The 27598-nt window shown below is 43.7% G+C and overlaps 1 protein-coding gene and 1 long non-coding RNA gene across 4 annotated transcripts in view; one reads left to right on the top strand and one right to left on the bottom strand.

Annotated features, from left to right (window-relative positions):
• Positions 1–13661, top strand: part of LOC121065306 — a 33522-nt gene extending 19861 nt beyond the window's left edge. The window contains exon 4 of the long non-coding RNA XR_005816983.1: positions 11179–13661. This is a non-coding gene — a long non-coding RNA (uncharacterized LOC121065306). The remainder of the gene's footprint in view (positions 1–11178) is intronic.
• Positions 4–27598, bottom strand: RIPK1 (receptor interacting serine/threonine kinase 1). Of its 3 annotated transcripts, XM_040548027.1 has the most exons (14): positions 27587–27598; positions 25185–25295; positions 24623–24757; positions 21266–21469; positions 19456–19609; positions 18832–18969; positions 16244–16472; positions 14951–15100; positions 13683–13759; positions 10120–10210; positions 7318–7887; positions 6130–6201; positions 1197–1349; positions 4–830 (listed from the first exon to the last, which is right to left on the bottom strand). In XM_040548027.1, exons 4-14 carry the CDS (start codon positions 21415–21417, stop codon positions 544–546), a joined length of 2073 nt encoding a protein of 690 aa, XP_040403961.1. In that variant the 5' UTR covers positions 21418–21469; positions 24623–24757; positions 25185–25295; positions 27587–27598; the 3' UTR covers positions 4–543. The 3 variants fall into 3 exon arrangements, with proteins under 3 accessions (XP_040403961.1, XP_040403960.1, XP_040403958.1); XM_040548026.1 differs by lacking the exon at positions 27587–27598 and having other exon boundaries at positions 24488–24705; positions 25185–26148; XM_040548024.1 differs by lacking the exon at positions 27587–27598 and having other exon boundaries at positions 24623–24705; positions 25185–26146.

The following is a 27598-nucleotide window of genomic DNA, read 5'->3' as shown; positions in this document are numbered from 1 at the left end:
TCACACTACTGTTCAGCATAGTTCTAGACATATACATTTAATGAACATTATAAAAAGACTTTAAAATAATAGCACATTTACTTAGAGCGATTGGAAGTAGTAGGCTTGTAAGAACTGCCAAAATTTAAGAGTTGATTTTGCTTTCTGTCCAAGTCTCTCAAAGTGAGTCTGTCTTTCACATTCTTAACTGATGCATAAGCTTTGCTGAAATAATGTACACTGTTCAGAACTGAACAAAGATACCATCATGTTTCAAAACAGACTATGAATTTTGTATAATGCATTTTCCTTGAATTGGTATTATTGTTTGTAATGTTTCAAAATTCCATTTCCATGAAGGAAAATTTTATCATCTGCAAGACCTAATTATCTTGACAGCAACTTTGTGAGTTACTGGAGGTATTCACTGAAAACTGCTTGGCAGAAAAATCTGTTCCAACAGGAAAAGTCCGTGCAAAAAGCTTCAAAGTCTGTTCAGAGATATGTTATTGCAAGGTCGTCAGGAAAAAATATCCTCACTTTTTCCCCCAGACCTCAGTCAACTTATTCCTCGTTCATTTGCATCAAACTAGTAAGGAGATCCAGTCTTTGGCAGCCGAAGAGGGCTTTGGCAAGTTTTCCAACTGTAGCACCTTTGGAGCCTTCCCTCATTCCCCACTTAAGCAGCATTTGGTAAACTTTTTCTTTTAGTCCATCTCGTTCATAGTCGTGATCAATTTCATCAATCTCAGGATCAGAGAAGCCCAGTTTACGAGCACAGTGCTTCCACTGTCTGGCCAAGTTCTCTCTCACCAGGTTCAGATGATTGTCAGTCAGGACAGTGTTGTTGTCTGAAGGAAAAAAAAAAAAGGCATAAATATATTTTCTACTCCCCTTACTATCTCAACTGTCCTTCCCAACTTATTTGTAGTATCTGTATCACACAACTTGCATCTGGTATGTCATGAAACTACAGGACAAATGAGGTACGTGGTATTGCAGAACAGTATTGCCACAAATCTTTACTTGCTTTATACACTCTAAAGTATTATGCTATACTGATGTAGTATCAACATAGTAAAGGATCTAGACAGTTATTTTTCAAGTTGCAGAGGGAGAAAGTTGTACTGCTTTCATAGATTCCAAAACAAATGATTCTCAGAGATAACTACGAGGGGATAATAAACAGAGATGAGGGAGAGAGATATTTATCTTACCAAATATACCCCTTGATTCATAGTAACTGTAAGATGCTTCTGTAGCAACAGGAAAAGTGCTGATGTGTTGATTCTGCTCTTCAATCTTCATGTGATTGTAGGATCCAATTTGAATTCCAGAACTGTTAGTTATGTTGTATTTGATTGAATCTTCTGTATAAGAGAATACAATTTTGTAAACAATTGCATATGGTTCAAAAAGTCAAGAAGTAACATGAAGGGTGAGGAGGAAGGTTCTGCTGATCAGGGAAATGATTAAATGTTCTACTGTATTTAACATGGAAATGGCTACTTACTGGAAACTGTGAGCATACTTCCATTATGCAGAGTGACGTTGTGCTTTAGTGAAAGCCAATCCTACTCTATTCCATGGCAAAGCGCCATAACCAAGCCTTACCTGCTAGTAGTTACTAGATTGTAAATAATGTCCCCTGCGCTTCAGGAATGTGTAGTGGCAGACTTTTTTTTTTTTTTTTTGGTTAACAGCCTCATAGAATGGCTTGGGTTGGAAGGGACCTTAAAGATCATCTGCCATAGGCAGGGATGCCACCCACTAGATCAGGCTGGCCAAGGCCCCATCCAGCCAGGCATTGAACACATCCAGGGATGGGGCATCCACAGCTTCTCTGGGCAACCTGTGCCAGTGCCTCACCACCCTTACAGCGAAGAATTTTCTCCTAGCGTCTCATCTAAATCTGTCCTCTTTTTAGTTTAAGACCATTCCCCCTGGCCTTATTTTCTACCTGAGTAAGGAGTCCTTCTCCCTCCTTTTTGTAAGACCCCTTTAAGTACTGAAAGGCCACAGTGCAGTCTCCCCAGAGCCTTTTCTTCTCCAAGCTGAACATCCCCAGCTCTCTCAGCCTTTCTTCATAGGAGAGGTGCTCCAGCACTCTGATCATCTTTGTGGCCCTCCTCTGGACCTGCTCTAACAGCTCCACGTCTTTCTTGTGCTGGGGGCTCCAGACCTGGATGTAGCACTCCAAGTGGGGCCTCACAAGGGCAGAGCAGAGGAGCACAATCCCCTCCCTTGACCTGCTGGTCATGCCTCTGTTGACGCAGCCCAAGATGCAGTTGGCCTTATGGGCTGCAAGCACGTGCTGCTGGCTTGTGTTGAGCTTTTTGTCCACCAGAACCCCCAAGTCCCTCTCTGCAGCGCTGCTCTCAATGAGCTCTCCACCCAGTCTGTTCATGTCTGGGATCGCCCTGACCCAGGTGCAGCACCCTGCACTTGGATGTGCTGAACGTCATTAGGTTCATGTGGGCCCACTTTTCTAGCTTGTCCAGGCCCCTTTGGATGGCATCCCTTCCTTCTGCTGTATTGACTGCACGACTCAGCTTGGAGTCATCTGCAAACTTGCTGGGGGTGCACTCGATCCTACTGTTTATGTTGTTGATAAAGATATTAAACAGTACTGGTCCCAGGACAGACCCCTGAGGGACACCACTCGTCCCTGGCCTCCACTTGGATGCAGAGCCAGTGACTGCTACTCTTTGGCTGTCCAGTGTGGAGATCAGGATGTCATGTGGGACCACGTCAGAAGCCTTGCAGGAGTCCAGGTAGATGGTATCAGTTGGTTTTCCCTGGTTGACTGATGCAGTCACTCCATCACAGAAGGCCACCAGACTGGTCAGGCATTGTTTGCCGTTGGTGAAGCCATGCTGGCTGTCTTGGATCACCTCTTTGTCCTGAAGGTGCCTTGATATTGCTTCCAGGAGGATCTGTTCCATGATCTTCCCAGGCACAGAGGTGAGGCTCACCTGTCAATAGTTCCCCAGGTCCTTTTTTTTATTCTTTTTAAAAGTGTGAGTAATGTTTCCCTCTTTCCAGTCACCAGGGACTTCACCTGACTGCCAGAACTTTTAAAATATGATGGAGAGAGGCTTGGCAACTCCATCAGCCAGTTCCCTCAGGCCCCTGGGATGCACGGCATTGGGCCCCATACACTTGTACCTGTTCAGTTCCATCAGGTGGCCTCAAACCTGCTCTTCACTTACAGTGGGAGGGACTCTGCTTCCCCAGCCCTCACCTAGAGGGTCAGGGAAACGAGGGACATGGAAAGCCTGACTGGCAGTGAAGGCTGAGGCAAAGTTAAGAACCTCGGCCTTCTCCATGTCTGTTGTTTTACCAGTTCTCCCTTCTTGTTTATCAGAGGGGGTACACTCTCCTTGGCTTTTCTCTTCTGGTCAATGTACCTGTAGAATCCCTTCCTGTTACGCTTTGCATTCCTTGCCAAGCTCAGTTCTATCCATGCCTCGGCTTTCCTGATCCCATCCCTGGGACCTGCATCTCTGTGCTCTTCCCAGACCACATGTCCCTGCTTCCACTGCCTGTGCGTTTCCTTCTTGCACCTCAGTCTGAGCTCAGCCACCCTGGTTTCCTGCCCTCCCTGCTTGCTTTCTTACAGAGGGGGATGGAGAGTTGTGTGCTCTAAGTAAAGCATCCTTAAAGAGTTGCCAGCTCTGTTCAGCTCCTTTCTCCTTGAGCACAGTGTTCCAGGGGATCCCATCCACCAGGTCTTTAAACAGTTGGAAATTTCCTCTTTAGAAGTTCAGGATCCTGACGCTGATCTTCGCCAGGCCCATATTCCTCAAGATCACAAACTCAGCTGGGGCGAGGTCACTGCAGCCCAGACTGCCTCCGATCTTAGCCTCTTTAATGAGTTCATCTGCACTGGAAAGCACCAGGTCCAGTAAGGCTTCTCCTCTGGCTGGTTTGTCTGATACCTGGATGTTATCCCCACCACGCTCCAGGAGTCTCCTGGACTGCTCACAGCCTGCTGAGCAGCTCTTCCAGCAGCTGGCCAGGTGGCTGAAGTCCCCCATCGGGATGAGAGCGTGTGAGTGTGACGCTTCTTGTAGCTGAAGCCAGAAGCCCTCACCAGCAGGCTCCCCTTGATCAGGTGGCTTGTTGCGCACCCCGACCACAAGGTGTCCTTTGTTGGTCCAGCCTTAACTTTCACCCGGAGGCTCTCAGCCTGTCTGTGGCTGTTTCTGAGGCAGCTTTTCGCAATCAATCCCTTCCCTAACATAGAAGGCAACGCCCCTGCCCCTCCTTCCCTGCCTGCTCTTCTGAAAAGCTCATAGCCTGCTATTCCAGCTATTCCGGTGTTCCAGTGATGTGATCCGTCCCACCACGTGTCCGTGACAGCAATTAGGTCATAGCTTTCAAATTGCACCGCGGCTTCCAACTCCTCCTGCTTGTTTCCTATGCTGCGTGCATTGCTGTAGAGGCACTTCAGCTGGGCCGTCAGTCGCATCGCCTTTTCAGAGGAACCCTTTGGGACAGTTCACAAGTATTTCCATATTGCTTTCTAAAGTGACGATGTTCCCGGGTTCACTTCCATCACTCAGAGGTACATCCCCTTCCCCTGCTGAATCTAGTTTGAAGCCCTGCTCACAAGCCCAGCCAGCTTGCTGCCCAGCACGCTTGCCCCACCTGATTAGGCATGCCCCATCCTGTGTCACCATTCTTGGTCTCTCAAAAGCGTGTCTGAGATCGTAGCACCCAAAACCCTGAGCACGGCACCAGCCACGCAGCCATTCATTCACTTGGTCCATTCATCTCCTCCTTGGGTCCCAGTCACCAACTGGGAGGACAGAGAACACTACTTGCACTCCCGATCCCCTCAACACCTTTCCGAGGGACATAAAGTTCCTTTTGATATTCTGGAGTCCGTTGCAGCCTCATTTGCCCCCGCATGAAGGAGCAGGACTGGGGGGTAGTCTTCTGGCCCCACCAGGCTTGGTATCCTCTTCGTAACATCACAAAGGCCTGCGGACCCCAGGCAGGCAGCAAACCTCTCTGGAGGGATTGGGTGGCCTCAGTGCCTGTCAGCGAGGAGTCTCCAATTGCTAACACCCTTTGTGCCGCCTTTGAGGCGCTGGTTCTGATGTGGGTGGTTATTGGGCCAGCTCTGTACGGTTGCCCTTTCCTAGGTTTCTATCAGCCCTAGAGCATCATATCTGTTGCGCAGGGGCACTTCAAGGGCAAGGGGGAAATGATGACTCCTGCTTAGAGCAGAGACAAGGGTCCAGTCCCCCTGTCCTGTGAGTCAGTCAGGTTTGTCAGCTCAGGGTTGGAAGCTAACTTACCTTCTCCTTGTCTGGCCTCAAGGCAGTGCTGTTGCACTGACACGCGTTGAGCGTAATGCAATTCATCAGTCTCCTGACGGGATTCTTGGATGCTACGTTGTCTGATGAGCTTCTCTAGTAACAGAGCCATCTGCTTTAAAAGTTCACCCAGCTGGGCACACCTGTATCCTTGACACCCACCTCTGCCTTCAGGCCCTAGGGAGACTTCCAGATTCTGGCGTTCCCTGGAACTGGGGGTCTGGGCGGCTCCTTCAGTGCTTGGGAGGTCTGTTTGGGCGGAGGCATCTGCCTGGGGAGGCTTCATTTGGGTTTCAGCATCATCTCGGCAGGTGCAGCAGATGCAGCAGGTGAACAACATTCTGGTTTCAGTAGAAGGCTCCTTCCGCGGTTGCTCCCAGAAGAGAATAAAGCAGCCCGCCTTCTGAACTTCCCGCGCACGCACTGCTACGCCCCTCCCTGCCTGCTGCCTCATACCCGGTTTGCCCAGCTCCTGCTCACCTGTGCTCCCTAGGGGCAGCTTGTGGACGCGGCGGTGGCTGCTGCTGCTGCTCCTGGCCCCACTCGAGCCTCGTCAGCCACCCTTGGCAGGGCTGCTGTGTGCTGACAGCTCCCTGAGGTTGCCTCCATGCAGGAATGCCCCTGCACACCACCATCCCTGGCTACGCTGTGGCAACGCACCTGCCCTGCAGCCGATCGCCTTGGCGTGTGACAACTTCTCTTACATTTAGAGATATCAAGCAATAACAAATTGTTTCAAGATCCTGAATTTTTTTTCCTTGTTAGTCAGGATGCAATGCCTACCCTGGTAGTTACCAAGACAGATAAAGGCTACAGCACTTACCTCTGGGTAACTGAGGTACAGGAGGATAATACGCGAAAGTTCCCCTTGAGAAAGAAGTGGAATCGTTGTTACCTAAACAGATAGTGAAAACGCCAAAATCCTTATATAAATAAAAAAGCACAAGTACTTGAAAATGACTGCAATATTTGGAATAGTCTGAGTGCATAGTGCTCTTAAACACAAAAAGACAAGAAGGTTTTTTTTACTTAACAGGACATCACCTCCTTGAATAGCTCTAGTTAAAGCAGCCACCCTTATCATGATTTTGCTCGGGGACTAATAACCGTAATGATCCTTGGATTCCAGTGAGGACCACGGGATTCCACATAGGTGTATGACCACCTGGCTTTGAGATGGCAGTGCAGGATCACAATGCAGTTATGGATTTTGCTGCCTTCTATCAGGTATTTGAATCTGCAAATTCCAAACCAAGAAGGCTCCCATTGGGCATGCCACTACTGCTTACTGCTGAGACTGATCACCGTTTCTGTAAGCACGTTGGCTGTGATCGGCTGTAGCAACAGAGAACACTCAGTGTCCTCTTCCTCCATTGCCCCCGTACCTTTCTACTCCACAGCTCACTAGCAAACATCAAGATAAGTTTCCCGTTAGCACCCGGTAGAGCTCTCTGGAGAAACCAGTCAAGAGCCTTAGCTCCTTTTTTGCTCTCTGAACTCTTGTTGCAAACCAAGCTCTAAAAATATATATATATTTGCTTAAATGCTACAAATATATGAGAAAACGTTAATTTTTGCACATGCAGCCTATGGTATGAATGTTACATTCTGTGAGTCAAAAGCATTTATTTGCTTTTCTAGTATGATTACTAATAGTTCTTGGTTTTGGTAGCAGCTGCAGTATTATCTGTTGTCTGCTATTGTTAAGTTGGTAACTGAAGAGTTAGGCATTGGGTCTGATGCTTCTCTATTGCACTGATGGTTTAGAAATGATTCACTTGATGTTAACAGCCTGAGATCAGTGAAATCAAGCAAAATGAAGTCAAAACTGGAGCATTTTAGCAACCTGGAGTCATTTCAGGTAAACAGAGAACCTTTGCTGTATCACACAGATAAGCTGTTAGCAATAAGCAGGTGTTGCACAAACTACAAAACCATCTTTGCCACGTCACTTTTAGAAGAAAAAGTGTGATTTCAGGAACACAGGAGTTGTGAGGAGGGGGACTCTCACCTGTATCTGTGTCTGTATTCTTTGGATACCTGTTTATGTTGGTCTGTGAATGCAGGCTTGTGCCAGATTCAGGCACAGGAGTTTTGCTCAGGCTAAAGGTACCGGGTGAATGTGATTCATAGAGATCCTCTGGGTTTCCTGGTAGGAGATTTTTAGGGTTTGGCCCATAAAAAATATCAAAATTTCCCCGTGTCGGTGTTGCGGGTGGTTGTGGCCGAAAATAAGGATTAGTGTTTGATCCCGTGTTTTCAGCTCTTGGATACAGTTCACTCTGAGGAGCAGAAAACATCTTTGCAAACGGATCATTGGAAACTCTTCGTCTCCTTTCTTCCTCTCTCATTTCAGGGGTGTATACCACGTGTGGAGCTCCTGGTACTCCTGGTTTATCCATCCAGCTGCCATATATGTGGTAGTTGTATTCCCGCTGGAGTTTTCTTTCTAGATTGTCAGGGGACGTAAACGAGGTCTCACAGCTCTCAACAGGCTGATTCTCAGGGGAGGCAGCAAACTGGGCTTCATTAACCTCGCTGGTCACGGGGCCCTCAGAGCTGTGTAGAGAATTAGGCTGATCTGAAAGGAAGGAAAATTAAATATTTGAAATATATCCTAATGCAAGTATATAACCTGTTGTGATGACACTAGGATCTATTTTTAGTGTTATGGTAATTCATAAAAGGTGAAAATGTAGCATCATTTCCAGCATAAACTGCTTTATATAATGCCTTTACTGGGAAGTATTACAGACTTGTATCTAGGAAAGAGGTATCTGAACTCACTGGGTTATTCTGCTTGTATTGACACCAGCTTCTCAACCACTGAAATAAGAAATTCCTGGAGATTTTTGTAGGGTCTGATTTCCAACTGAGTCTTCACTGCATTAGCTGGTATTTGATCAGTGCAAGATTGGAGTATGACAAGATGGAAAATAAGACCTGCTGTAACTGGTATTACTTCATAAAGCATAAATAATTTGCCATTAAGGTCACATCTGCAAGTGATTATGCAAAAATCCCATCTGGGTATTTCAGGATTAATCCTTTTTAATTTTGTCTAGTTTGTTCTTCATAGTCTCAAAGAACACGTTTTTACAAGTAACGCCTACCAGCTAAAATAGTCTGTCATCTTTCAAACTAATTCTCGCTATCAAAGGAAGCTCTCCTTCAGTCCTGAATTAGATTGAGTTATGAACCAGATCATACTGCAACAGACTAAACAAGAATGTAAAATCCTGCACATTACTACTTGTTCTTGTGGTTTTTAAGGGCAAGGCTATAGTTAATTGCTTCAATTCTCAAAGCTTCACATTCGTCTAGGAAATGTTGCACACTGCCTGAAGCACACACTTGCACAGATCACTGTAAGCTTGGAATAAAGTATACGTGCTTCTCATCAGTTCAGACAATATCAGTGAACTAGGGTTTTTTGTTTGTTTGTGTTTCAAATTGCATGAATTCAGTCCAGATTAGGCTGGACCAAAACTGGTTCCTCTTGATGGCTGTGTATTAGTACTGTATTCGCTTTGACTTGCTCTGCTTCTGTTGTTACCACTGCTAGAGGGAGAGTGGGAGGAATAAGCTAAGACAGAAACAATCCCATCAAAACTGACAGCTAGTAGCATAAGTTGTATGGCATGCGTTCTCCAGGGCAAACCTGAGGTGTATGAATGAGCAGGATACCTTTTATCCTGCAGGATACCTTTTGCTAACACTGCCCGAGTAATGCCCATTGGCTGGAGCGGGAGTAGGGTGGGGAAACCAAACCCAAAAAATCAAACCTGACTTTGACAGACTGTTAAGATAGTATCTTTCTGCAATGGGAATTCACAGTAAAACCTTTTATACTTAAAAGCACAAGAGTATCTGTAATCTGCCTTTGTATGTGATTATTCTTGCTAGGGATGTAACTATACTAATTAAACAATATAGCAATAGGGCTGCCCTACTAAATCGATTAGTTCTACTCAAGATCTGTTACGGCAAACCTAACCTTGGGGAAGATTGATCAGTTTCATTCTATAGTTCAAAATAATTTGTTTAATATTGTCTTCAAAACGGTGTAAGCAAGGAAGGATTTTTTATTTCTACTCAATTTTATATTGTTGCTTATAAATCAGTGCTGCAAATATGATCTTATTTCCCTTGCCATTAAGATACTTTGGTAAACCAATTCCAAGTACGCTACCACACAAGAAAATACGTCATAACATATTAGTGAGATAGCTCCATGAAATATGCAACTTATCCCAGATTTGATAGAAAATATCAGAGAAAGGAGAGAACTCATCTATTAGTGCTCCTCGGGTAGACTCTAGAGACAGCAAGGTCATAAACAAAGCAGCGTCTTATAATTACGTGTCCTGGTTGTATTCAGATCATTTGTAAGAAAGGCTGGACTGAGAAAAAGGAAAGTTTGTGGGACTGAAGCCTATAGAACAAGCATTAAGTTTGTTGAAAGGATGGGAAGAAAGAGCAACTATGAAAAGTAATTACCAAATTGACCGTTGAAAAATTTAATATTAAATAAATTTTTCAGCATGGAAGAGAGAAGCTCAAGCCAGTAAAAAAAAAAAAAAGGTTTCAAACTGAAGATGCTGAAAATTTTGAAAGAGTGGATATGACTTTGGGGAGCCTGGGAGCAAATTTAATCTTTGCAGTGATTACAGTTCTCTCTGAAGTGCTGCATAATTGAATCTCTCCATAACCACTTAATGGTAAGATTACTTACATTGTACACGGGCCCAATTTTATCTTCAGCAGAGTACATGGCATAATGTTATGCTAGGAAGTGACTTGGAACACTTACCTATTTGACCATTACTGGGATCTTCCCCTACAGCATCTATCTGAAGGGATTGCATCCTCTGCAGCAATTCGTTTGGCTCAGGCCACACTTTCTACGTGTAAAAGAAGAACACATGGTCAAATTATAGGTGAAAGCTTAATCAAAGGGAGTACCTGTAGAGTAGGGAACAGCACATGTGTGCAGTAAAGAGACCTAGGTGAACAGATTCCATGAGTGTGGGGAAAGATCCCAAGCTCTTAACAGAGAGCACAGCCTAGCAGAAAATACCCATAGCTTTGCTACAGATGGGCAAAACCTTACCTTCAGTGAAGGGAGCAAGAACTGTAATGCAACTGCAGTATATAATACTCTGAGTTGGCCAGGCCCTTACCTATGTGAGTATGAGCTTAATCCATACGGAGTGGTTTTGGATTGTCTGCCTTGAGCTTAATAGCTAGCCTTTCTGCAAGCAGTCTCAGTGAGAGGAGGATGCTGAGGTAAAGGTAGCAAATATGCACCCTCTTTTCTGGATCTCTGTATAGCAAGTACATTCATCTACAGGAAAGAGGTAGGAAGGAGAGTTACATTCACGTATGGCCATGCTGACTTTTACTTTTTTTTACTTTTACTGTTCCTGAGAGTATCAGGAACAAGGAGTTCAGAGGACATGTTCAGAAAGATGCAGAACAATTTCCCCCCTGCAAACCCTCATCTTCACTATGCTAGAGCGAAGGCAAAATCCACTCCTGTTCTACTCTTCTGATGTTCCTATTACTCAGACTTCACTAGAAATCATCTTTTCTTTTTTTTTTTAACCTGGAAAAATGATTTCTCACTTTCCCCTGGTGCATCTTACTTGTAAAATATTTTTTAAGCTGTCTTTTATTTTCTAATGAAAGTTAAATCCAAGAAGTACTTCTGCAGATTAAAAATTGACAACCAGCTAATCTCTTCCCACAGTTTTATTTTCTTCCCAAAGCAAAAGACGACATTCTAAATCTTATTAAAACCTTAAGTACTTAGATTTTACTTGAGTAACTAAATAGTGATGTATTTCATAATTACTCTGTTTCCTGTAAGATCCTCACAGAGAAGCTGATGAATTATGGGCTAGATAAGCATCCAGTGAAGAGGCTTGAAAACAGGCTGAACAACTGGGCCCAGAGGGTGGTGATCAACGGTAAGAAGTCCAGCTGGAGGCTGGTAAGTAGCCATGTACCCCAGGCATCAATACTAGGTTCAAGTCTGTTCAATGCCTTCATTAATCATCCAGAGGGACCTCAATAGGTTGGAGAAACTGGCTGACAGGAATCTCATGAAGTTCAATGAAGGGGGGGTGGTAAGTTGTGCACCTGGGGAGGAACAACCCCATGTACCAACATATACTGGGAGCTGACTGGCTGGAAAGCAGCTTTGCAGAAAAGGACGTGGGGCCTGCTTGAGCAGGGGGCTGGACCAGATGATCTCCAGCTGTCCCTTTCAACCTCAGCCACTCTGGGATTCTGTGGCCCTTTTAGTTAGGGGGCTGTAGACTCTTGCTTCCCCAATCACTAGTGCGGGAGTGAAAAAATGCTTTGCCCCAAGCCCTCCAACTCATGTTCTTAATGAAGCTGTACTAGCAGTTCAACACTGACTTGCCTGGATGCTGTATTCACACTCTGTGCCCCTCACCTGTGTGGTCTGATATGAAGGGATGCTTTTCTTCCTGAGACAGTAATAGACTCGTAGCCCATTTTCTAAATAGTCCTTTGGCCCCTATGATGCAAGAGGAATATTTGCATAGAGCTAATGCAGCTAGTATAAAATGCAGCTGTCATAAATTGGACATGTAGTTCACATCATGAGTTAGTTCAGTCAGATCAGTCCAGGAGACTTGTCTAATGAATTTCATTTTGCAGAACTATCATTTTGTTGAACAGTTGACCATGCTTCATAATTATCACGTGTTTTCGAAACCAGAACCTTTCATTTCCACAATTAAGTACTTGTTGATAGAAGGAAGTACTTCAAAAAACCAAAACTGTAAATGAATGGTTTTACAAAGGAAGGTTTTTTTTGTTGTTAAAATAACTGGATATATATCATGAGTCTGAGCCTCACTTTATTGCAAAGATTAAACCCTAATTCTAGGAGTCATCACTGGTAGCTGTCAGTACTACTGAAGTGAGTTGATAAAACCTGTGATAAAAAGATTCTGTAATCAACCAATGTTCAAGAAGTTCTCATTCTCTTATTTTTCAGTCCAGAAATCATTCTTTGTATCGTAAGTTGTAAACCTAAAGCCAGAAAAGGAAGAGAGACCAACTTAAATACAAAGGAAAAATAACTGATTTCAACTAAAACCAGGGGCATTATTTTTATTGCTGTGGTATTGCTCCTGGTCTCAGGCAGGCTAGAAATCACTAGATGCTGCCTGAACGCAACACAAAATTATATGCCTTGAAAGAAAACCTAGCATGAATGTACAGAGTTTTTTATATTTACTGTAAATCAGATTCTGCTACTTTTGAATCTCTGGGAATAATATTTAATTGTATCAGTGAGACTTTCTGGACATGGTAGAAGCTTTTCCAAAGTCTTGTATTATCATAGTCATTCAGGTGAGAATGGGCCCCGGGAGGCCTCCAGTTCCTCCACCTGCTCAAGACGGGATTGCCTATGGGATCAGACTGGGTAGCTTAGGGCTATGTCCAGCTGGGTCCTGAAAAACCTCTAAGGATAGTGACTGGCCAACACTCTTGGGCAGCTTGCTCCATTGCTTGTCTGTCCCTGTGGGGCTGTTCTCTTGTTTTGCTTTATGCTCGCTGTCTCTATTCTTCCCTCTCCTATGTGCTGCTGAGAAGAGCTTGCCTCCATCTTCTGAACAAATCCTTCACAGGTAGGAACGGGCTGCTACTTGTTGCCCTCCCAAAGCCATCTTGTGTCCGGGCTGAACATGCCCCAGTCTTCTCAGCAGTGCTGCTCCCCAGCCAGGCAGCCCCTGGCCAGTGGTGAAGCCAGGTGTTGTTTCTCCTCAGGTGCAGCACATTGCATTTGTCCTTTCTGAATTTCCTAAGGCTTCCATCAACCCACTCCTCCAGCCTGCAGATGACAGCCCTGCCTATGACAGTACTTAACTCATCCCCACATTTCGGTGTCATCTGCACACCTCATGAGAGTATGCTCCATCACTTCCTTCGGTCACTGGTAAAGGCATAAACCACAGCAGGTCTCAGTGCAGTAGACCCCTGCACTACCCCAATTGTTACTTACTGGTCCCCAGGTGAAGTAGGACCTATTAACCACTGCCCTCTGAGCCTCATCATCCAACCCATTTTTAACCCATCTGGTTGTCTACCCATCCAGACAGTAACATCTGAACTTGGACACAAGAATATTTCAGGAGACAGTGTTGAAAATCTTCCTAAAGTTCGGGTAAATGCCATACGCTGCTCTCCCCTCATTCACAGCCCCACCCGGTTTATCACAGAAGGAAATCAGGTTAGTCGGGCATGATGAGAGCGTGGCAGAATCTGGCCATAACTGGGGATGAGGCACAGGGCTGTTAGGAAACTGGCACTTTAAATATTTAGGAAGTTACTCACTTTTATCTTCTTCAGATCTTCTTCAATATTTTTTCCTATATTTTGATAGTAAAATGGTTTGTATGTTTTACTAATTTCTGTAAAAAGAAGAGAACTAGGTGAAAGTGGTTTTCAATGGAAAATAAGCGATTTATACTGTCAACAATTTTGATAGAGAAGGATTGAAATAAAGGCTTGTATCAAGTCAGAAACGGTAACGGGAAAATGATACACACATTTGGAATCTATGTTCACATAACTCTTTTAGCCTTAACGTAGTAACAGGAGCAAGACAATTTTCTTTTAGTTGTCATATTGCTTTTTAGGGTGAAAGTGCTCTGGTTATGACCTGTGGCTGACAGCACCTGCCCTTGACTTGACTGACCAAAAGACAAAATACCATGTTTTAAGAAATAGAATACATTCAGTTGTATTCAGGTATTTAATAAGCAGCTACCCTACCTCTGCTAAAGATGGAATTACTGAAAGAATCTATAAACAACGTAAATATTAGCATTTTGCTTAAGGGAAAAACAAACTGAGACACCCAGTGCAACCACAAAATCAATCTGTTAGCAGTAGATAATTTCAGGTTAAATATGGAAATAGTTGATTCGTTCCTCCTGGTATACATATGTCCTAGGAATATTGACCTGCTGTATATGAAGCTCTTGGTGCCCTTGGTGTAAATCAAAATCTCTGTTTCCTGTCATGTGTTGTTTTTCTTTTTTTGGGACTACTATTGAGGCAGAGAGAAAGGGCAAAAGGAGATAAGGAATATTGGCTTATATTTGATGAATGCTTAGTCTCCTTCCCTAGACCATTCAGTCCAGACTTTTACGCACTTTGATTGTTTTGGGATCTGACACACAAGGATGGTTAGTCACAAGCTGTTGCGTTGTTAATGGCAGGCTAATCTGGGACAGCTTTTGAAGCAATTTTTGATAGGATATGTTCTCAGTTGCACCCAAGATGTACTATGTTCCATCCTATTAGTTTTTTTTGCAAGCTTCAGAAGGAAGATAATACATTGTCAAAGACAAATTATCATCATGCATAAAATGTCTTAGCTCCATCCAGTCACTAGCGTTCCTCAAATTTGTAGATGTTGGACAAGATGCTATTTTCAGTCATAGTACAGGGAACAGACTTTACTGGGCAAGTAAGCTGATATCAATTTTTGCTTTGAAAATAAAGCTATATCAAGAAGAAAACACTCAAGTTTGTTTTGCTGCACTATGAACTACTGGTGGACATGTAACAAAAATAATCCTGAAGCAATGTCTTACCTGCAAAGGTAGGCCGTTTCTCTGCCTCTTGTTCCCAGCATTGTTTCATTAAGTCAATAATCTCCATTGGACATTTCTCGATGATCTCCTCTATGTCTGGTCTACTTCCATTCATGATGCCAAAGCAAATCTGAGCTTCATTTATACCATCTGAAAAATTAACGTTTCATATCAGATTGTAATCATGTATTTTGCTATCCCCAAAAGTCACATCTCTGTAGGTAAAAGAAATAGTGAAGCAGCAGCCTGTATCTTTCTGGATATGTAAACGTTTCAAAGAAAGACGTCTGAGTTACAGATACAAATCTCTCACATTTGTGAATGTGAATCCAGGGTCCTAATTACTATACATTAGAGATTTATTTTAAGACTAATGGATTTATTTTTATGCATAAGACATGCTCTGTGCGAGTAAGGGTGACAGATCTAGATTTCTAGAACCTGAATCTCAGTTATGCTCTGTATTAGGTCAGAACACAAAGATTGCCACATGGGCAGTGTTTAGCCAGTTAGCAAAAACGAATCCATTCAAAATGGCAAACACAAGTTACTCTGGAATTCCATGGTCTGCTCCTACTTTTCTGTATGAGTCCATGTAGGACATTTAGGACAAGAGGGAATGGCCTCAAGTTGCACCAGGGGAGGTTCAGGCTGGAAATGAGGAGACATTTCTTCTGAGAAAGAGCAGTCAGGCATTGGGACGGGTTGCCCAGGGAGGTGGTGGAGTCACCGTCCCTGGGGGTGTTCAAGGAAAGGTTGGACGTGGTGCTTAGGGACATGGTTTAGTGGGTGACACTGGTGGTAGGGGGACGGTTGGACCAGATGATCTTGGAGGTCTTTTCCAACCTTAATGGTTCTATGTATGCATGTTAAGAAATTAGCACCACACAGCTGAGAAGCAGTAACTGGCTGCGTGGACATTCCCGTTAAAAGAAAAAAAGCACACGTGACTAGCCCATGTTAGGAGATAGCATACACATCAAAGTTTCCATCCTGGCCTGCCCAAGGTTTGTCTAACTTCTGCCACCGAATGCAGGTTTACATGCGCACCAAGTGGATGTGAATAGACTTTGTTCAGACTTGGACTCATGCCTGCGTTTCAAGTACAGCTGGGATGTCCTTGACCACACTTAGGAGGAATGATGCAACCAATACTTAAAAGTGGCCATCAGACGCCAAACATGGGCTGTTCTTGGGCATAAGTGATATAATCCACTAATCTTAATTTTGTAACTTTAAACGCTTAGCATTTCCAGCTTAATTTTGTGATCTAGACTTCCGGAAGTAACTTACGCTCATATGGCTCTTTGTTAGCAAAAATCGCCCAGATTACTATGCCAAAGCTGTAAATATCTGATTTCTCATCAGGTTTTACATTAACACTCCGTAAGTGCTCTGGGGCCATATAGAAAAGAGTGCCAGCATTGTTCTGGGAAGTGCTCTTGATTTTCTTCTGTCGGGTAGTCTCTTCTTTGGTCAGCCGGCTCCAGTTCTTAAAGCAAGCAACACCAAGATCTGCAATCTGAAAAATGAGATGTGTCAGAGCCAGTGCTGTGATGACAAGTAGATAAAGAAGCATTTCATGCAGTGCTCGGTTTTGCAACAATAGCAGATAGTGACTCACCTAAAAATGAAACTGCAAAAATGCAATTATGAGAAAGGAGAAAAGAACATTTGCCTCTTTTTTTTTTTTTCCCCTAAATAAAATATCACTGCCAACTGGGAACCGTTAGGCTGAACCTTCATTATTAACTTAACACCACGGGGAGCAATGGCACAATGCAAGGGGGAAAAGTTTGGAGTGAAAATGATGCTCAAGAGCTGCTTTGCGGTACTCATGGCAGAACAGAAGATCCACAAAAGAAGCAGCTGAGATTCAGAAATAATCTATAAGAAGGGTGTATATCCCCTCCTACTGCAATGCACTTTCCATTTTGATTCCATTTAACTTGACTTCCTGAGACCTTTCTACAGAAAGGGCAAGGAAGAGGATAGAAAATTCTGTGATGTGTATGCTGCAAGAGACGTGGAAAAGGATAGCATGAAATTAGTTAAAGCCAGGGTATCTGGGTACCGTGCGCTTGACAAGGTGACGTTACTGAAACATAAGGGTGCTGTTTTACAACAGCTAGACTAATGGCTAGTGGTGAAGAAAGTAATCCTTCCCTCCTCTTCCCACAACCTCCTCTCGTGCTCCCTCGGCTTCTCCTGTTCCAGCACTGACCCTTTTCTGACCCAGGAAGACCTAGGGCAAGGCACTCAACCAGCTTGCTCAAACAAGTGCTCTCCAGCAGAAGGACAGGACTGCCAAAAACTTAAATTGTAATCTGCTGGTTTGGCTTCCTAAATTGTACTGTGGCAGGGTGGTCAAATTAGCACCAGTGCTAATGCAAGGGAACAGGAGAAGAAAAGTGAAGAAAGCATGGCTGCCTCTCTTGGCCACAGAAAGCTGTTAAACTCATCTAGTTGTGTAACCCAATCACTCCAGATACAACTTGGAGTGACACATCGCCTCACTTTTCACTCTCTTGTTGCCTCTAACTAGCTTATTGGTCTTCTTTAGCTTCTGAAGCTTTAGGCTAAATTTAGAGGTGATATACTCAGAAGAAGAGGAAATTCTAAATTACAACCTGCTGACAAGGCTGGAGTCTGAGTTCGTGTCTAAAAGTGAGAGGTCTAATGTGACAGAGGAAAATACAGTATGTCTTCCTACATTTGCAGTTTCATAGAACAGCTGTTTGCCCTTATAAATGTTGGCACTGTTGGATACATTTGAGCAGACAGATCATACAACAGCTGCCTTACATGAGGCTTTTGATCAAACTGCTTAAAGAAGCCTGATCTGATTCTGAATTTGATCCTGGGTTCCAGTTCTGTTTGTTTTCCTGTGTGATAGCAGACTAATTTGCTCCTGTCCATAAAAACAAGGTGAAACCCCCAAACCAACCAATTTACAATTAAGGCAGATAATGAAGTAGTTTTTGTTGTTTGTTTGTTTTGTCTTTTGTTTTGGTCAAAACCTAATATAGCTTTTATCTGTTATCTCCAAGCTGCTCATACTGCACTGTGACTTTCTACTGTCTTAACCTTGTCAAATTATTTCTCAATAATTTGCATGTGAGAAATAAAACATGATAGAATACTCTTCACAGCATTTTATTCAGTAGTTTCCTACTGTAATGGGGTGATCATTTCAGCAACTCACCTTGACCAGGATGTTTGATGAGGACTGCTGCAAATTCTACTCAGGTTTATTCAGCAGGGGGTTCTATATGTATATGTCTTGATCCAAAAGCCCACTGAAGTTAATAGAGGGACTTTGGAATAGGCTTATAAATCATTCTTTGAAGTAGTTTCCTGCTGCTTTTTTTTTTTTGGTAGCTGCTGGCTGTCATTTAAAAACGATGACTAAGGGAAAAAAGAGGGAGACAAAAAAGGAAAAGATAATAGGCAAAAGAAGGAGTAGAATAAAAAGAAGGAAGTAAAGGCAGGAGGAGAAATTACAGCAATAAAGGACAAGACATGATCTTTAAGACATTTTCGTTTTGTTTCAGTCTGTGGGCTTAGGTTTGTTTTTTTTTTCTTTATAGCTGTTTCATTATTTGTAGTTCACTAATTCTCAACAATATTATTCTTTCTTTTTTAATACCCCTAGTGATTTTTTTTTCCACACATGGGGGAAGATTATGCAAACGTCAGGTGCAGAGCTTGTATAGGTCATCATATGTCAGGGATCCACTGCTAACACTGTCCTAGCAATAGCTCGCTGGACTGGACTACAGAGGAGTTTGTCTACCAGTCAGGAATACTAAGCAAAAGTAGGCAAACTGGGTTCTTCAACCCAAACCATCAGCATTCTCCATTTACTTTCTAACGCATACCTTAATGTGGAAGTCTGCGTCCACAAGGATGTTTTCTGGTTTTAGGTCTTTGTGTACTAAGCCTTGCTCATGTAGATAAAGCATTCCTTCTATGATCTCCAGCACGAAACGGCCTTTCACTGACAAAGGTATTGAGAGCTAAAATAAGGAACAAGAAATACCATCTATTAAAAAATGCTACTACAACCATCAAATCAGAAAAGTCTTTAAACAAGTTTGTTTCTCAGTCCCCTGAGTATCTCTGTTCAAGCCAGGCTAATAAAAAGAACCAAGGCCCTTCTCGGATCTAAATTCTTGCATTAACATAAGTCTGGAGTCTCTCCATATTTACAAAAACATTCTTTTTTAGTGGAGTCTCAAAATATTTCTACAAATACGCTCCCATAACTCTGAACCTACAACTGTGGTCTCCTCCTCTGTGATGCACAGGAAAGCCATAGCTGTCCTCTGCTTTTATAATCTGCCATCTTTAGAGCAGGCAGAGTGCAACTGGCCCTTTAATACAGAAAGGAGAATTAGAAACTAAAATGACTGCATCCTTTGGAGACGGCAGCAACATCTTGACCCTTTCAAACATCTTATTAACTCAAAGGAGCATCAGGGATGAAGCAATTCACTGTTCACCTTCTGTAGCACTTTCATCATGTTCCCCCGGTCCACATACTCCATCACAAGTGAGTAGTTTCCATCTTCCAAAACTATACCTAGTAGTTTTACCACACGGTCGTGCTGTAGTTTGCGCATAATCCTGCCTTCTTCAAGGAGGGAAGCATTGTATCTGCAAAACAGCAATTACACTGAAAGTAGGCTAGATAAAGCAAAAATGCTGTTGATTCATACCCAAAATCATGGCCCAAACCGACAGCCTCCCCAGAGCCACCCGAAGACGAACCATACCTTCTATTGGTTTTAAATGGGTACAGCCCTGTTCATGTCAGGCTATGTTCTACAACTCTGTGCTCAAATGCCTTGTACGAAGACTGTCAGCGCAGCCTGACCTTAAGGCCTGCTTTTCAGAAGGTGAATAAGCATGTTTTTTTTTTTTTTTTTTTTTTTTTTTTGTAAATGCAGCACTGGTGGTGTATGCCTGAGCTGAGGTGGGATAAGGACAGGACTGAAAGAACCTTTGCAAAAGGAGGATCAAGGTGCACTCCACTGCCTCTTGTACAGGAAACTACTCAGGCCTCTTTCCTGAAGGGCTGCTATTCATGTTCACTTCCAAAATGGATTTATTACAGGGGAATCTACCCACGTATGGGATACTGATAACATTTACTAGGGATTATTGGTTTAGGATGAATTTAAAACCTGATTACATCAGTACAACCCACCAATAGTCACAGGTACACAGATGGGAGCACACTATTGGTGTTAAAGAAGGACGGTACTGATAATTTTAAATATGAGAAGGGGTGGCATTTTTACTGTTCCTGCTGTTACAGTCAGAGAGCAAGCCAATGCAAGAAAAACTTGAGGCTATGTTGCTTGCTAAAGCTTTCCTATCCTGTGACTTATAAGGAAGCTGCTTTCTCCCTCTGTGTTCTTCTGCAGTACTAGAGGAGGTGGTTGTTTTGTTTGCGTTAGGCTCATTTAGAAGTTGGCTTATGACTTTTGATTCAAGACTTTAAGGAATAAAAAACTTAAGGGCCTAGGTAGTGAGACAGTGGAAAAAATATAATAAATAAAGCTGGCAGGCATATCTGTTTTAACTGTGTTTGTCCCAAACGTCAGTGAAGTCTGCAAACTACTGGAATTTCTTAATTTGCTTTCCACTGGCAAAACAAAAACTCATTTTTTTTTTGTCATAACACAAACTAGAAGAACATGGGTTTTTGTCTCTCTCTCTCTCTCTCTCTCTCTAGTAGAAGACTCAAGGGAGAGTTTTAGGATAGTTGTGGTGGTGAGGTAGTAGAGCTAGAACATGACATGAATCCATTGAAATCCACAGCTAATTCAATCCCTGAATTAAATCAGTAGGTTTAGCTTACGTTCTTGGTATTATAAATGTAGGGCTGGAGTCTGGCTGATGGCCCATGTGTGTTTAGTTCCTAGTGGACATCTACATTTGGACAGCTGTACTGAAAATTGATCAGCAAGCTTGCTAGTAACGTGTCTGCTGAGTTACTGAATTTATCTGGGTGTGTAAGAGTTCCCTTGATTCTTAACAATTCACAGCAGTGCTCACCTTGCAAAAGAAAACAGGAATTTAACTGCAACGACAAGTTAAAACTCTAGAATAAAAGTTGGCTCATGAGGGAAACATGAAAATTTGCAGGACAGCTGCTAGTACTGTACTGACAATATTTTCCCCGCATACAATATATCCAGGATCCAAAGATCTAAAATTATAATCTTTTATTTAGATTTCTCTTTATTGAATTTAGAGGGTTCCCTAGACTGAAATATAAAATGAGAACTAAGATGAGTAACTCACTCAGTGCGCTGGGGTCCCGTATACACGGTTTTTAATACTACATATCCATGTTTTCTGTGAAAGCATAAAGAAATTGTTCCACATCCTCCAGCATCTAATTGTTGTTTTTCAAGCAAATCCCGGGTGCTCATGTGGATATCATCCAGTGACATGTTTGCAGTCTTAGCAATTTAAACGAAATGAAGTACCCTAGTGCTTCTGGACCTGTATAAAGGAAGAAAAAGCATCATTACTCCGCATTTAACTGTTCCACTAAGTAAGTGTCTATGTAAGGTGAGAGACATTAGAATCTACTCTCGTGACCCTTCTGAACTAGCCCCTTACAAAGGCCCTCAGTGTGAAACTAAAGATGCTGTGTTTCTCTCATAGGATCCAACCCAAAGATCACAATGATTTATTCTGTCTACACATTAGAGTCGTGTTAAAATGATGTGAAACCATTTCTTCACCTGAGGATCTCCAAGTGCTATTAATAAATGGTTATTATCCATAGAATATGCAGTAGGTTGTTACTGTCCTTATACTTCATGCTTGGAAAAACTGAAAACCAGAGAAACAAGGGCCATGGTTCCAAAGGCAGGCAGTATGTAACAATTCTGATAGGTTCTCGTTTTCCAAATTGCCTGAACATGTGTCTGTCTGGTGCCTAGATACTTGTATAACTCTAAGCTACGTTTTAGGCATCTTTGCAAGTCCAGCTTTCAAGAGTTTGCTTGAAGCTTAAAACAAAGAAAAGGTTTCTCTGGAGGGTGAAAGTGAGAAACTTATTTTCTCAGCTGCCTGAACTTAAGGAGATGAAAGCTGGGAAGGACTGTGGTGAGGAAATAAGGCAGCTCTCCACCCCTCAAAAAAAAGGGATAAAGAAATTATGAAAGCTTGTGTTTAGTAACTCCTAAACACATCAACAGAAAAACACTGTGAATTTGGGGAACCTCAAAGTGGGTAGGTAAGTCATCCCCGGTTGATGCCAGAATAATTTTAAGCTTTTGATAAAGCTGTGGCGTTCTCTTGCCTGATGTGTCTCTCAGGTGGTAAAACCTTAAAAGAAGGCTGCACAAACCTGTGCCTTTGGGCATGTATCAGCAAGCTGCATTGCTAGCACAGGTGCAAACTGCCAGCTCTGCTTCTTCATCACTGAACTCTTACCTTAAACACTTTACGTCATGTAAAGAAAAGGTCTTCTGACAAAAAGTAAACTCTTAAGAGACTCCAGTAGTTGTTCAGTTTCCATTTCTTTTGTGTGGCTATGACACAGATGTAACAAAAGCATTATTTCCAAGTGCCCCTGTCAGCAGCAGTAGATTAGCTCCTTCAGGTAGTTAAGAGCTCTCCAAATAGTGTAGGAAAGGGCTTCCCAAATGTTTCAGACCAACAACTTACTGCTAACAACTATGCACCTGTATCTTAAAATCTCTAATTGCAAAGATCTTTTTAATGTCGTTATGAACATCAGCTGCAGCCCAACTACTACAGCCTCTTTTTGGAGTCTGGGAAGTAAGCAAGTAGTGAAAGAGTCTGTAAAAAGTAGGTGCTGGAGGGAAGAGAGATGTTAATGTGCACATTGGCTGGCCAGTTTGATATTGACAAGCCAAAACTGTGAAGAGTAAGCTTTAAAAAAGGAAGCTTTCTTCTTTGGCTTTCCTGGCTTAGAAAGGATGCAGATTTTGTTTTGCTGGGGTGCTAGCCTGCCTTGAGAGCGCAGGACTGAGGACATGGCAGCATTCATTTAGTAAGAAGGTAAGCTCGGCTCTGCCTAACGATTATTACGGGAGAGGAGATTTTCTTATATTGCTTTACAGCTAGTCAAATGGCTGTGTAACAAACAGCTCATAGCACTGCCAAAAAACACCCACTGCTGTTCTCACAGGTGAGCCCTTGCCTCCCTAGTGGTTCCTGGTGAAGGTCCTTTGACTTTCTTGGTGAAATGCAACCAGCTGTTGTGCTGATGGGGTAGGTGTCACCAGTACAAAGGCCTGAATTCGGTAATGAGACTTTAATGTGACACAGACTAACATCTTGCTTCTTTATCTGGGGTCTCCCTTTAAAGCATTGGATCAAAAGTTGCATATCTATGGTAATTTTTGCATGCTGACAGTAATTATACATCTAGGTAGTAATTGCTTGTGCGTGAATTGCAGATACTGTTCTTGTGAAGACAAATTAGGTGTGTGTTTATTTAAATGCTGAATCTCTAAAGTTACATTAATGTTACAAATAGCTTGGGGCTGCTAGACATTCAACACAATATAACCTGATGAATAGAAGCCCTGCCTCAAACCACAAAAACACAGAACTTTGTTCCTGTTTACCTTGGTAATACTCCTTCCTGTCAAGCAGCATGTAATAACCGTGACCAGAAGGCTTAGAAAATCAATAGTAATTTGTGAAATCATGAGAGGGCTGCTGAAGTGAGCTGGATGACTTTCAACAGAGGGAATTTTCTCATAAGGTGGGAGAAAACCCTCCTTAGGCATGCTATAGTATTAGGATGCTCTTTTTTTTTTTTTTTTTTTTGTAATGAGGTACTCTCAGTAAAAGCTCTTCGAACTGAAGACTCGTTTGAAACGTAAAGTTTTTTGTAGGATGGGTATCACAGAAAAGCAATCTCTGGTCAGGCTCACAAGCAAAGACTACTTATTGCAGCATGTTACTTAACACGAGGTATTGGCTGATGTTACCTGAAAATGTCAGGTATTACAGAAATCAAGGAGGAAGGCTCCACTTAATTCAAAGCTTCCTGCTTCTTATTAGGATACATAGTGATGAAAACGTATCCTGTAGTACCTATGATACTTCAGTACCAACATTAAGTATCTGTGATGAACAGAAGAGAAATTTTGCAGCTCTGCTCAGCCTAACCTTGCAGAGGCTAAGCCTGCTTCTAGTGGTTCGCTTGTGTTCTGTAAGGTCACCCTCACCTGTGCACAGCTGGTTGACTACAAAACAAATCTTTCTTAATATACCATTGTGAACATCTGTATCAGGGATGATTTGTATTTAACAGCTGCCAACAAGTACTATGAAAATTCTGAACGCTGGTTGCTGGAAAAGTGGGATTTTCTGCTGACCAGTATGTTTGGCTTTTCTTTCCTTTAGAGAGGGGTAGAAGTGGGATACGTGGGGTTGTGGCATTTTAATTTTTACGCCGTGGTTATGTTCTCCCTCTTGGCCCCTAAGGGGCACACGAGTGGTGCCCCGATCCCCAGGTCGTGCTGGGCCTACCTCTCACGGCTCGCTCCACTCGGTGCCTTGTTGTTGGTCTGACACAGCCCTGGTGGGCCCGTGCGGTTACGAGGCTCGCTGAGCACGTTAGCGGGGTGGCACGACATGGGGTTTCGCGGTGCCGGAGATACTCACGGTGCGCAGCCGCTTGACAGGCGCTGCAAGATGTCATTGAAGGAAGCGGGTACGCGTGCAAGCGCCTCAGCTCCTGGCCGCTCCTGGTTGTCGGGAACGGCAGCGGGTGACAAACTGGAACCAAACCCGGAATCGCTGATAGGGGTGAACGGGGGAGGAAAATGGAACCAAAACCGAAATCACCGACGCTGGTAAATGGAGGAGGAAGAAGGACGGATTCCCACAGCCAGGGACAAAACTACTGCGTGCGTGCGGGGCGCTTCAGAAGCTGTCAGCGCCCCCCGACCGCACGGCCGTCACTCTGGGGGCACGGAGGGAGAGGTTTGCACTGACAGGGCTAGATTTAAGCCTTCCCCGCAGTGACAGGGCTAAATTTAAGCCTCCCCCGCGGCCCAGTTCCGCCTCCCGGGGCGACCCGCCGCCCGCCCCCGCCGCCGCCCCCCTCACGGCTCCCGCGCTCCGCCTCGCCCGGGGCCGGCGGCCCGGCGCCCCCCGCAGCGGGGTGGCTCCGGCTCTGTGCGGCCAGCCCGGCTCCCCCAACCCCGGTCCCACCGTGCCTCACCGTGGCTGCGGGCCGCTTCTCGTCCCGGCCGAGCCGCCCCCCCACGACCGGCGGGAGCAGCTCTCGGCCCGCCCGGCTCCGCCACCGGCCCCGGCCCCGGCGCTGCTGCGCCTGCTCGGAAGCGGAGGAGGTGGCCTGGGTGGTGGCGGTGCTGCTCCTGCTGCTGGTGGCGGTGCTGCTGCTCGGTAGCTTTGCCACGATACTTCCAGGTCCAGGGGATTTCTCTGCTCTTAGCAGTGCCTTGCGGGTGCTGCGGAGTGCGGGAGCAGCAGATCCGTGCGGGAAGGCAGCCCACAGCTTGGCTTGGAGGCAGGGAGCCTTTCTAGAGCTGCAGGGCAAGCTCTGGGAATGGGATGGATGTAAGTGGTCCAGGAGCCGGTTTCCTGCTGGAAACAGGGGCCTCAGACTGCTATGGAGCAGGAAGAAACACAGTGGCCACGGAGGGGTTTATTTAATTCTGTGCCAGTCCAAACAGTCAATTTCCTGGGTAGGATTCCTCCTCGGCTGTGAAGGACTTCTGAGGCTGTGTTCGTGTGAGTCCTACACCTGCCACTTGCGAACAAAAGAACCACTATCCATGAAGTATTACAGGGCCTTTGAGGTTTGCATGGGTGCACTGGTGTGTAACGCTGCATACTCTGAAGCTCCGGCCCTCTGCAAGTACAGAAATCATCCTTTGTTCCCCCCTGTGGCGGTCATCAGTGCAGTATCTGACTTCCTGAACGACCTGTGTATCCTAATTTGCAATTTAAGGGGAGCAGGCAGACTGATTTATGCCTTCTGCTGGCCAGCCTGTTCATACAGAAGGGGCAGGCGGCTCACACCTTCCAGCTTTCTCCATTTTCAACTGATTGTGGGGCAACAAGTAGTGAACCAGAACAGGCGTCTAATACTCCAGCAGCTTTGAGTTGTGAGGGCTGATCACCCCTACCGGAATTAGGAGGCTCAGGACAGCAATGCTGGATTGACAAGCTAAGTTCATTGTTGTTTGGACGCAGATGTTTCAAGTTTGTCCACGTTGTGAAGCATTGTAAAGAAGGCATTGCTAAACCTGCAGTCCAGCAAATTTGGGATGTTTGTCAATTAAATAAAGCAAAGTAAATCCAGACATGGTGTCTCTCATAGCCATGGGAAGGTCAAGCAGTTTTGGTCTTTGCCATCCCAAACGTTACAAACTATTTTGGACAGCCTTTTGCTTCTTTGTTACTATTTTTTTTTTCCTTCTTCTAAGCTTTGCATTAGATATGTGGCTGAAGACAGGAAGTAAGACGGCTAAATTTGTAACAATTGTGCAGTTAAAAACATTTCAGTCTTATTCAGTTGTGATTTACCAACAAGCATGAGGCAAAAAAAAAGACAGAAATTAACGTTTATTGGTTTGCACTCAAGAGCGCTCAGTGTTGCCAGTTATGACATCCCTTGTTGAAATGAATAGGGAAAATAAATTGATCCAAAAAATGCGATCTGAATTTACATAGAAATCTCTTAATTCTGATGGAGAAGAAAGGAAGGTTATCCTGATGTGGATGATAAGGTCAATACTGTTTTAATGCTTTTTCACAATAACGTCTTTACATGAGCAGAAATATTTATTTTTAGTATTAATGAAAATAAAAAGCGACCTAATGGGTTTATTTTACTTTAGCTGAAACTTTTATTTACTTTGTAATAAAATCCTCAGCCAACAGAAAAAAAAATGTAAATACACATAATTCCAATAGCTTTTTTTTTTTTTCATTTTGAATGTAGCTGTTTTCCTTGTCAGCAGGATGAAAATTGCTGTTGCCAACCAGAGATGTGAAACACACAGGTTCCATTGCACCTCTCGTAGGGGCTGATAAATAGAAAATACCAAAACTACACAGTGCTAGACTGAGGCTACCTGGAATAGTTACCTGTCTTATTAATCTTAAAAATAAAATCAAATCACAATATGCTTGTGCCATATTGCAAAAGTGACTTAACACAGGGTTATTTTCCTGGTATTAATTTCGAAGACGTGACTTATAGTAAATTTTGTCTATTGAGGCTTCTCTTTTCCTGCTTTTTCCTTTCCACCCGTGAAGTCCTACTGCGGTTAGCTGCCAGGTAGCTCTTTTGAGTTTTTTTTCCCTCTCCAACCATGAATTGGGAGCTCTGTAGGACTGGCAGCATGGTGGGACACGAACACAATGGTGCTGTGTCTGTCTATGGCAAAAAGCTCTGTCGTGTTCCCTCCCTTGGGAGGTTCCCAGCTCTGGAGAGGAGTTGATGCTGAGGCACTAATTCTGGGCTCAGCACCATGCCCAAAACACTGCAGAGGGACAAAATCAGTGGACAAAACCGTAAGCAGGTATTTGTCTTTCTGTAATCTTTCTGTAATCTACCTTTTAATCTAAAGCTAAAGCATTATCTGGTCTGACTGATCCCACTGC

This window comes from Cygnus olor, chromosome 2 (genome assembly GCF_009769625.2).
Source record: "Cygnus olor isolate bCygOlo1 chromosome 2, bCygOlo1.pri.v2, whole genome shotgun sequence".
Lineage (NCBI taxonomy): Eukaryota > Metazoa > Chordata > Aves > Anseriformes > Anatidae > Cygnus > Cygnus olor.
Note: the sequence above shows the minus strand (reverse complement) of the source record. Positions and strands in the feature narration are given on the sequence as shown.